At 58.9% G+C, this 11408-nt stretch overlaps 1 protein-coding gene and 1 pseudogene across 1 annotated transcript in view; one reads left to right on the plus strand and one right to left on the minus strand.

The window, feature by feature from the left end:
• AQP8 (aquaporin 8) overlaps window positions 1-10423 on the minus strand; it is a 13034-nt gene extending 2611 nt beyond the window's left edge. The window contains exons 1-4 of the mRNA XM_025047276.1: window positions 10304-10423; window positions 4929-5182; window positions 1931-2057; window positions 158-372 (exon numbers count right to left, since the gene is read on the minus strand). Of these exons, the coding sequence (XP_024903044.1) occupies window positions 158-372; window positions 1931-2057; window positions 4929-5182; window positions 10304-10423 (716 nt within the window). The remainder of the gene's footprint in view (window positions 1-157; window positions 373-1930; window positions 2058-4928; window positions 5183-10303) is intronic.
• On the plus strand, window positions 9079-9197 carry LOC112480277 (annotated as a pseudogene).
• Window positions 10424-11408: the final 985 nt, after the last annotated feature.

Raw genomic sequence — 11408 nt, forward strand, 5'->3', positions numbered from 1 at the left:
CCACCGTCCCACACAGCAGTGACCGCCCAGGGTGCTTAGAGGCGCCTCCTGAGACACCAAAGTCCCCACCACTCCCTGCCATCTGCCCGGGGCCGGCCTCTGCAGCTGCGCCACGGCCCAGGGCCACCCCACAGTCCCACTGCCGAGGGACACTCACCCTGCCAGGATGCCCACGGTGACAGAGTATCCGATGGAGAATGGCGCCAGAGGGCCCTGCGTGCTCTCGTTAATGGCTCCCATGCAGACGGCCAGTGCCAGCAGTGCGGTCAGCATGACCTCCGTCACCACTGCGCCTGTCAGCTGCCCCGGCTCCTGGACTGTCACAAAGGCTGCCCCCGATGCATTCCAGAACCTCTCCTCAGGACTCACCGCCTGCAGAGAGAAGCCACTCAGCCCCACGGTGGGGACACAGACAGCCAGGAGCTGGGGGCAGGGGCCTAAAAATGCATGCCCCCGACCCCGTGAGCCCGCGATAGCCTGTCCGCTGTCCGGTCAGACACTTGTTCCTCTCAGCTCCACTGGTCTTTGCCATGGGGCTCGAGGAGCTGCTGGACATCTGTGCACTGGGGATGACCCGGCAGAGGCGCCAGGGTCGTGGGCCTGAAGCTTGTGTAACTTAGATGGCCTCTTGGAGAAAAAGAATACAGAAACTCTTTAGTTTTACAAACTTCACAAACACGTATGAGCAGGTGAACCTGTAGCTAAAGCTCTATGTGGTCCCTTCGTAGGGGCGGGAGGCTTCGTGGGAAGTCACCTCAGGCGTCACACAGCCCCCAGACGGGAAGACAGCGGGCAGATGAGCTTCTGCACCCTGGGCCCAAATCCGGGCTTTGCTGCTCATCTGAACTTGGGCAAGTTCCCGACCTCTCTGTGCCTCTGTTTCCCCTTCTGTAAAGCGGGGCGATAATATCAACCCCTGTAGGACTGATGCTGGCTTCTCGTGAAGTTGTGGGGAGAGTAAATGACAGATGTGTGAAGTGCTTAGTAGGCAGGTCATGCTCCATAAACGGCAGCTGCCCCCTGTACGGGTCACCGTCATGTCTGGCAAGGTTCCAAGTAGCCCAGCAGGAGGGAGAGTCTGGGCATGGCCTCCCAATGAGAACCACGGGAGGAGCCCGCCCCGCCTGCCGACGGGGGAGCAGGATCTCAAGTGGGGGTATTGGGGGACCAGGGAAGGAAGACAGAAAACGGGGACTTGAGAGCAAAGTCTGCAGGGGGCCCACGCTCAGAGCCATAGACCAGATGCCAGCCAGGCTAGCAGGGCGCCCCCCACGCATGCCAAGAGAGGCCTCCCTCTCGAAGGGCCCCGGTTAACAGGACTGGGACGTACGGGCAGCAGGACAGACAGACAGAGGGAGGGAGGAAAGGGGGAAGGGAGAGGAGAGCGGAAGGAGGGAGAGAAGGAAGGAGGGAAGGGGTGGGGGGAGGCGGTGGGCGTCGGCCCATGGCGTTAGGCGTAGAGCTATGGAAACTGGCTGGCAGGAAGAGCTGGCCTTCCCGTCAGTATGGGGGTGCTCCACGCGCCAACTGAATGCTAACACCTAGCGAAGGCAGAGCGTGGGTGTAAAGGGGGGCGGCGGGAGGACACGGAGACATCGGCCCAGGAAAAGCCGGTCGCCGCGTACCCCAGTCGGGGCTTAGTGAGGCGTCTGCAGAATGGGTGAGCCTGCGGGCAAGTGGGGCGCTAGCACAAGCAGATCCAAGCCAAAGCCAGGAACGGACGCGGGGGGGAAGAAAGCCTCGGTCCTGAATGCTGCCTCCTGGTCTGTCCCAGGAAGGCCTTGTCCAGACATAGACAGAACGGGGCGGGTTTGGAGTGAGCCAAAGGCCCTTTGTGTGTCCCCACTGGAGCGAGCGGGACAAGAGTTGGGCAGTCCCCGCTCCCGCATCAGAGCCCAGCCAGCGGCCCAGCCCCCTGGGGGTCACCCACCTTGGCCAGCGCGGCCCCAATGAGCCCGCCGCACAGCTGGGAGGCCCAGTAGGGTAGCAGCATCATCAGGTCAAGGCCTCCGATGAGCGCGGCTGCCAGGGACACCGCGGGGTTGAAGTGTCCGCCGCTGTCCCGCAAAAGCAGAAGGAAGTCAGGTCAAGGCCGAAGGCCGAGGAGAAGTGTCCCAACAGCCCTCCAGGCTGTCCTCGCAGTCACGCGAGGGCCTATCCGGGTAGATGCCAGGCACTGAGGTGCTGGGCGGCGGGACGCAGGACACGAGGGGACACACCCCCAGATGGCCCGGGGGAGCACGGGCGGGACACCCCTCAGGCCTCGTGGGTCCCAGGGCCCCTCCTGGCCCTTTGGAGGCGGGCGCGGGGTCAGGCAAAGCCCCAGACCATGAGGAAGTGGCCGCCAGACAGGGCACCTGAGCACTAGGACGGACAGCTTGACCAGCGCAAAGCCCGTCCGGTCTTCCCTTCTGCCGCTTCGTGCTGATAGCTTCAGGTGTTCGCCATCCGTAGGTGCTGGGACCTGACTCCACAGTCAGCTAGGTCACACCCGGCCGCACGCAGCAGCAGCATTTTGTCCTTGCGATGGGGACTGAAGACCTGCTCTCGCCGCAACTTGCAAAGGCGCTCGGCGGTCCTAGTGGCTTCGGTTGCCGGGCTGTCCATCACGTCGCCGGGACTCCTCCGTCTCAGAGCCCGAAGTCTGTACCTCGTGTCCCCTCCTCCCACTCCCCTCCCCCCCCCACAGCTGGCAGCCACCCTCTGCTCTCTGCATCTGCAGGCTTGAAAAAGCCCTATTTTTGGTCTAAAAGTGGGATTCGTGTTGAAGATAAACGGTGATGGGGGTCGGAAGCGAGGTTAGAGGTCAGCCTGGGGCTGGGTTGTGAAGGGGAGTCCAACAAAGTCAAACCCAGGGTCCAAGGGCAGGTTCAAGTTGCCGGCCCCTCCACTGGTTGTGGGTAAAGAGCCTTCCTTTTTATCAAGATGCGCAGGCAGCCCAGGATCCAGAGCCAGGAGGCCCCCCAAACACTCTGCCACCCCTGTCGGCAGCCCAGCCGGTCCCACTGTCCTCAGAAGTAGGCCACCTAAATCCCTCTGGTGCAAGGAATGGAATGGACACTCCCCACAAGAGGAAAAGCGACCCTAAGTCCCCCCATGTCACGAAAGAGTCGAAGCGCCCCCCTCCAGATGTTACGGGCCCTCCCACGGGCCTGCCCATCCCCATGGACACGGCATTGAGCTGAGGCTGAGCAGAGGTCTTTGGTCTGGACCAAAGGACTGCCCGACACACTGGTACCCCGGGACCTGTGGCCCAACCTCGTCTGGCCCAGACGTGTGCAGATGCCATGCGTGAGCTTCCTGCGCGGCCTGGAAGCTCCATCTGGTGCTTGGATTCAGCAGGTGGAGACGGGCAGCTGGGACCACCTGGTCGCAATTCAGCTCCATGACCAAGTTCAGTCAGCGTTCCGCCAAAGCACAGATGAAGTGGGGTGCGGTGGGGGCCTCCCGTGCAAGACGGTGACTTAGAAGCCTCTCTCCAGCCATCGGCCTCTCGGCCACCATCTCACCCCGGCCAAGCAGGAAGAGAGACAGGGCAGAGCTCAACCAGGAGAGGACCAGGCTGTTCCTGAGACCGACTTCGCACTCAGCAATAAAACAATCAAGACACTGTCTTCATCTGTTCATTCATCGTTTGCTCAACAAATATCCACTGAACGGCTACTGCGTGCCCGGCGTAGTGATGGGCACTTTATATGCCTTATCATGGCTCCACGGAGCACCTCAAAGATAGTGCCTGACACTTAGTGGGTGCCAAACAAATATTTGTTGTAAAAGCAAATGACTGAATAAAAGAGGACAGCCTACCGCACTGTATAAAAAACAGTCCCTCCCGCTAGCTGGCCTGGGTTCAAAACTCCAGCTCGACCACTGAATGGCTGTGTGACCTTGGGCAGGTTACACATCTCCCTGTGTCTCCACCTCCGAAGGCTGTTGCAGAGGCACGACGCGTGAATGCACGTGCACGTCTGGTCTCGCCAGATAGCGCTCAACATCAGGGACCCTTCTCATCCCAATCACGCAGCTGCACGGGGAGCCTCAGCTGCTCGGCCTGGCTGCCCAGCTGAGATGTGACAAAGACTGCATCCGACCCAGACCCACTGGAGCTGGAGAGCATGAGCTCCCTGTTGCACGTCAGCCTCCCCCGGACGTTTGAAGAGAGACGTTTAAAGCTCTCTTTCCATCTGCCTTCTTGGGACACGGAATTCTGATCTTCTCTGTATTCAGATCTATTTTCTGAGTGAGATGAAATCCTGAGCATCCGTGTCCTGGATGGACCTGCCGGGGGCCCCTTTTGAGACACAGGTCATCATGACTGGCTCTCCTGGCGGCCGGCGGACCCCGCCCTTCCCCTGCCCCTCTCTGCTCGCCACTGGATGGGCCACTTGGGGCCACTGAGGCTCACGGGCACCCTGGGAAAGCCCTGCCATCTGCTTTCTGCTTCCCAGGGAACCCCTGGGCTGCTGGAGTGAGACCCCAAGCTAATGGGGGCAGCAACACGGCCACCAGTGGCGACGGACTCAACTGCCCCATGAGGCTCACGTTTGGGCGTTGGCACCATACGGCTCTGCTTATGTCCTGGCTCTGCTGCTCCTAGTCACGTGACCTTGGGCTAGGTCGTTCCCTGCCACAGCTGGCAAGTAGGGATGATGAGAGCATGCACCCACAGGGTGGTCGTGAGGACCCCGCAAGTTGACATCTGTGACGTGCTTAGAATGGCTCCTGGCACTTGTTGGCACTGCGGTGTGTGTGAGCTTGCGGAAGAGGATTTCAGCGAGCTCTGCCGTCCTGGCCTCTGGGCGGGAGGTGCAGGCTGGGGACGGCCCTGCCCGGAGCCGCAGGCCCGGGGCGCAGTGCTAGGATTGGAACCCCGCAGTCTGCCCCATCCCCACTCCCAGCGTCCTGCGTGGGCGCACCGGCCGTCTCACCTGATGTTCCCCAGTGTGGCGATGATGAGCCCCAGGGTCAGCCCGTGGGCCAGGGCGGGCTGCAGCGGCCCTGTGTCCGGCCGGTGCTCGATGACTGACAGGCACCCGATGAAGACGAAGAGGGTGCTGCCCAGCAGCTCGACCAGGCAGGGCTGCACGCACCGCTCATACAGGAACCCGTGGCCCCGGGCCCCCATGCCCCGCTGCCTGCCTTCGCCACTGCCAAATTCAAGGTCGCACGTGGGCACAGCCTCCTGCAGAAGGGGAGTGGGAGGGTGGGCTCAGGAGGACGGGCGCCCAGGAGGAGCCCGCTGCCCCAACTTCGAGTTGCTTCTCCACGGCCCGGGGTGCGAGGGAGCAGCCAGCGGCGGGCTCACCAGTTTAGACATCAGGGCTGAGGCTGTGCGGGATGGGGCTCCTGGCTGAGCGGGCTGGGAACCGGCACCTGCTCCCTGGACACGCTTATGTCCGTGCTGCTGATGGCACTCTGGGCTCTGCCCTCTTAAAGGTGCACAGAGGCCATAAAGCCGAGGAGGGGGGTGGCCCCGGGGCCCGAAGAGGAAGCGTTTGTTTTCAGTGCTCAGCTGGGCAGGGCGGGGTTGGGGGTCAAGGATTGCTGTGTTTCTGCCAACCAGGGGAAAGGCACCGGCTCAGCTGTGTCATCGTCTGGGGACCGCTCTGGACTGTCCCCAGTGAGAGTGGCCCAGCTCCCCCACCTCCCATGGCCACCATCAGGGGCCAGAGGGGACCACATGTGGGGAGGAACAGCAAACCCATCCTCACTTGATCCCCACAGACATCGTGAGGCCCAAACCCTCTCCACCCCCTCACCTGTCCCAGGGCCAGCTGTGCAGACGGACGCTGGCCGGTGACAGAGGCAGCAGGGGCCACGTGGCCCGCAGTGGAGCCGTAGACACTGGAGACACACTGCCTGGACTTCAGTCCCAACCGCACCGCGAACGAGCTGTGTGACCCGGCGCGTTCGCTCCCCTGCGGCCCCTGGGTGTTCTCCCCTACGATGCGCGGGCGACGGCGACACGGAGTCGTCGTGGGGTTCGAGCGAGTTTAGCCGTGTGTGTAAGGTGCCCACGACAGCACCAGACACGTGGCAAGCACACACCAGTGTCTGGCCATTTAGAGTGCAGGTTTACATTAAGCGGTATTGACTGAGCGCCGTGTGCATGCCAGGTGCGGGGCTACGCGCTGTGTGTGACCCGCAGCAGCCACGTTGCTGCTAGTGTTATTGCCCTTTGCAGATGGGGAGAGGGGTTCAGGAAGGTGAAGCTTCTCAGGATCACACAGCTTTTGTCACTGCAGACGTGTGGGCTAAATCACGAAAAGGACAAATGCCGTACAATGCCACGCGTATGGGTCCCCAAAGCGGTCAAGCGCATAGACACAGAAGGTGGGATGGTGGCTGCCGGGGGCTGGGAGCAGGGGAGCCCGAGGACATGATGTTTAATGAGGACAGTTTCAGTGTGGGAAGATGGAAAGGTCCGGGGGCTGGAGGGTGGTGGCAGCTGCACAACAGCAGAGCGTGCTTAACGCCACCGCAGGGCGCACGGGAAATGGCTAACGTGGCAAACCTTACGCTGTGTGCCTTCGCCACAGCTGGAGAGAAAGAACCGCGTGCTAAGCCAGTAAGCTCCACTGCCCTTCTAAGATGGAGGGTGGGTGGACGGACGGACGGACGGTGGGTGGATGATGGATGGAAGGTGGATGTTGGTGGATGGATGATGGATGGGTGGGTGGATGGATGGATGGATGGACGATGGATGAGTGGATGGATGGGTAGATGGTGGGTGATGGATGGTGGATGGTGGATGGATGGATGGTGGATGATGGATGGATGGATGATGGATGATGGATGATGGATAGATGGATTGATGGATGAATGGATGGTGGATGGATGATGGATGGATGGTGGATGGATGATGGATGGATGGTTGATGGATGGATGGATGATGGATGGATAATAGAGACCATAATTAGATTGAGAATATGTAACATATAACTATTAAGAGCTCTAGAAAAATATAATGAAAGTTGAGAGGTGATATTTGAAAAATAATTTTCATGAATTATCTTGAATTGAAGACACACGCCTTCTAATTGAAAGTGAACATCCAGTGCTGACCAGGAGAGACATAAGTGGGGGGGTGGATGGATGGATGGATGGATGGACAGTGGATGAGGGGATGGGTGGATGATGGATGGACGAGGGATGAGTAGATGGATGGATGGTGGGTGGACGGACAGATGAATAGAAAGAAGGGAGGGAAGGAGTGGGAAGGAAGGGAGATAGGTTTTCTTATTTATCCATTCAACAAACAAACACCTTCTATGAGCCGTCTGGAGATGCAGAGTGAGCAAAACCAGCAGCGACTCTGCTCGGCCCTCAGGACTGTCAGTGGGTGTGCCCACAGATGGGGACACCGTGCCAGAGACCAGGGAAAGTAACTGTGGTCTCGTCCATGTGCCAAGCCCCACGACGCGTCACACAGGGCGCTGAGCACTCGGCATGTAGTCATGACGACTCTGCTTGGCCCTCAGGACCGTCACGTGGCTGTTAGGGCAGCTGTCGCAACAAAATAGAGGTGTCACGTGAAAGCCAGCGTGGAGTAGGAGATGAGGCCATGACGTCGAACCCAGTCGTTACGAGAAATTGCGCCACGCCCCACGGTGCCCACACCCCAGCGTAAGCGAGCGTGGCATTTACGAACGCGCGTTATCTAGGGACTCGGTTACATTGAGCTGTTTGATTATAGTTACTGAAGAAGGAAATAAAAATATAAGTAAAATATATATTTGTTTAATACACATGTATTATTCAAGTGGCTACTAAGTTGGTGAGACATAAAGACTAATTACCTACCAAGCAGGAGGACGAGGTGTTTCTTTTGGAACACGGTGAGCCGAGGAAGTCCCGGAGCCTCTGGGCCAGACGACATGTGTCCCGCGTTAGGCCCTGGGAGTCGCTCTTAACCACTAACGTCTCTCCGTGGGACTGGCCCATTCGTAACATAGGTGCTGGTGCAGACTTGAGGCCGCACCCCCTCCTCAGAAAGTATGGCTTTACGTCCATGCCAACGGCTCAAGTCGTCCCCACACACGCCCACGTGGGGCTCGGGCACGGAGTGGCTAGAGGTGGCCGTGGTTTTCACCCGTCTGTCCGCTTTGAACTTGAGCCCCTTCCTGCCCCGTAGAAGCCACCAGCACCCACATCTCCCCCACAGTGTCAAGTTCACATGTTGATGTCCTTTGAGTCCCTGGTAACCAGGCATCAGACGTGGGGGCTAATTCAGGACGCTGTACAGCCAGGAAGTCATCAAACTGAGGAGGCAGCCCACTAAGTTTCACCCACGAGGGTCGCCTGCTCACCATCTGCACGTACTGGACAACAGTTCAGGTGGCAGCAGCGGTGACAGCCCCCTACGGCAGACATTCTGTAAAAACGGGCATATGCCACATGAACAATCAGAACATTCCCATGTCATCGTCCTTTGCTTTTGCTTTTAAGCAACAGGCAACCTGTCTTCCAAAGTGGTTATGCAGCCCGAGGCCCCCGGCGGCTCTGGCTTCCCGCCAGCAGCGCACATGGCCGGTCTCTCGGGGTCTGACATCTGGCACGCGCACAGTGGGCTCCCATTGCGGTTTTAATTTGCGTTAAAAATGGGAGAAGGTGGCCAGAAGGCACACACTGCCAGCTCTAGAATGAATACGCCCCGGGGGTGCCACACACAGCGTGGCAGCCACTTAACAACACACCCCGCATCTATGAAAGCTGCTGACCGTGGATCTCGAAAGTTCTCATTACAAGAAGGAAAACACGTTCGCCACTCCGTGGGGCGATGGCTGTGAACGCGCGTTCCTGTCAGGTGCTCGTTTTGCGATGTGCACAAATACCGAGCCACTGTGCCACGCGCCTAAAACGAATGTGATGCTGTATGTCAACTGAACCTCAATAAAAGTAGAACGAAGCAAGACAGAATCAACGAACCCAAGCAGAGCGGAGCCAGGACTTCCGTTTCGCTGACTCGGTTTTCAAAGAGAAAGTTTGTCACATGGAAAATTTTTGATTCTAATGAAAGTGTCGAACTGCAACCTTCTGTTAAGTACTACCAGGTACCTTTCAAGAAACATAAACGTGTTTTAAGGCCATGCCACCCTGAACGAGCCCGATCCCGTCTGATCTCGGAAGCTAAGCAGGGTCAGGCCTGGTTAGTACTTGGATGGGAGACCACCTAGGAAGACCAGGTGCTGTAGGCGTAAGAAATAAAAAATAAGGGATAGTAAGCTGACAAGGTCCTTGTAATCTGTGAGGTCCACCAAGGTTTGCCTCGCCTAAAAAAAAAAGAAAACAAAAAAGAAACATAAACGTGACATTTGTTCACTTCTGAAAATGAACCTTATGCTCACGCTAAACACGCTTTGCCTTCCTCAGCCCCACAGCCATCTGACCTCTGTCAGCCCCTCAAGCTTGACTGGGGCCCTGGAGCAATGCGGTCATGTCCCAAGGCCACTCCTCCTCCCTGTCCCTGTCACGTACAACCCCAGGCACAGAGTTCAAGGCAAATTTACTGCGTGGTCCTTTGTTTTAAAGGACGTTGCGCAAGAAGCTAATTTTAGAAGTGTATTTTTAGGCTGTAATCTTCTAGTAAATCATTGAAAATGAACGAAGACCAGGAAAGTACCTGGGAGGGCAGAGGTGAGGGTGTGCGTACGTGCGTGTGTGCGTGAGCATGTGTGCACGCCCCGGGAGATGCAAGCAGATTCCCAGGCTGGCAAACAAACATTCAGCTCCATGTGCCTTCGGGACTGGTCACTGGGAGGTTGCCCTGTGCACAGTGGGGAGATAGCAGCATCTCTGGCCTCCACCCAGCACCCTGAGATGTGACAACAAAAATGTCTCCGCGTGTTGCCAGATGTCCTCAAGGCAGGGGGAGGCGGGGGTCAGACAAAGCCCCCTGTTCAGAACGCAGGGGGACCTGGCCGCTTCGGGAAGCTGCTCTGACGCCAAGGGGTGACAACACCCTGAGACACGAACCCGAGTGCTTGGGGCGTGGCCTGGGGGACTGCACGGGAATCCCGGCAGGCTGGGCGCAAGGCCAGGACGTCTCGAGTTGCCTTGCTGACTCCCCCAGCCCCTCCTTGCCGAACCCCGGGCTCTCGGAGCTGTGCTGGCCGAGCTGAGGGTCCAAGCCTCGCCGGGGGACCAAGGTCTCCTCCAGCCTTTCAAACTGTTTTACTGCAGTAAAAGACACCGCACCTTTCAACCGTTTCTTAGCGTGCCATTGGGGGCTGTTACGCACGTTCACACTGTCGTGCAGCCCCCACCCCCGTCCGGGACTCTCTCACTGCCCAAATGGCCACACTGGGCCCTTAAACACGCCCGACCCGACCCGGCAGCCGGCATCGGCTTCCCGCTCCATGAACCTGGCTACGGCAGGCACCGCGTAGGAGCGGGGACCACCGTGCGCCTGCGGCTGGTCCATCCGTACCGTCGCGTGTGGCAGCCCCGTCCTTCCAAAGACCGAAGAGCATCCCCCTGTGGGCCTGCAGCATGTTGTCCGCTCCAGATGTCCCAACTTTTGGTCATTGCGAATAATCCTATGAACGTGGCTGTAATAAATCTTTCCTGATTGCTAAAAAAAGTTACTTCTTAAAATTACCGAAGTCCCTTTTTGCTCTGTGTCAGGGCCCGGCTCCTGTCTGCCTGTCTGTCTGTCTGTCCCTCCCCCCAGCCCCCTGTTCTGTCCCTGTGACAAGCACCCAGCGCGAGTGTCTGCCCAAAGTCTAACCTAATCGGTCCCTCCCCGGCAACGGCATCTTGATTCTCCTGGGGGGGACCACACGTCCCGCACTCTGGGCTGGCAGTTTGGGTAGTGCTGACACCCGCCCCCTCATTCGGCCCCCTCCCTCTCCTCCCCACCCCGGTAAGGCCGGGCGTCCACCTCGGCCCAGCCGAGCAGACATTCCATCTGCCAGGCCACCCTGCCCGCTCCGAGTCAGTCACACGCAATCCCGGGAATTTTTCCGCAGATTTGGGGGATTGAGAAGTGGCCCTCTCTGGGGTCCCTGGTAGGGGGTGCAGAGACCTGCTGCTGGGCAGCCATCCCCACCACCACGAGGGATGAGCCCGACGAGGATGGGCCACAGAGAGCGAGGCTGACGACCCGGAGCTGCACCCCGGAACCGGCCGGGCTGGGCGATCCGTCTTTTTGGGTCGGAGCTGGGTCTCTGGGGTCTCCATCCCTCGGAGCGGGGAGAACCCCATTAAGCATGCTCCAGACACCATTAGGTTTTAGGATTTCAGACTCCTGAAATCAGAGCAACCGTTTTCAGGGGGGCGGGCACGGGGCCCCCTTGAGGCGCCCGGACACACCTCTGGGTGCAGGACGGGGCTAAGGCATAGCCTCAGGCAGAGGCGTCAGGCGCACTGATGACCCTTGCATAGGACAGGCGTGAGGGCGAAGCCAC

This window comes from Pteropus alecto, unplaced genomic scaffold (assembly GCF_000325575.1).
Source record: "Pteropus alecto unplaced genomic scaffold, ASM32557v1 scaffold15, whole genome shotgun sequence".
Lineage (NCBI taxonomy): Eukaryota > Metazoa > Chordata > Mammalia > Chiroptera > Pteropodidae > Pteropus > Pteropus alecto.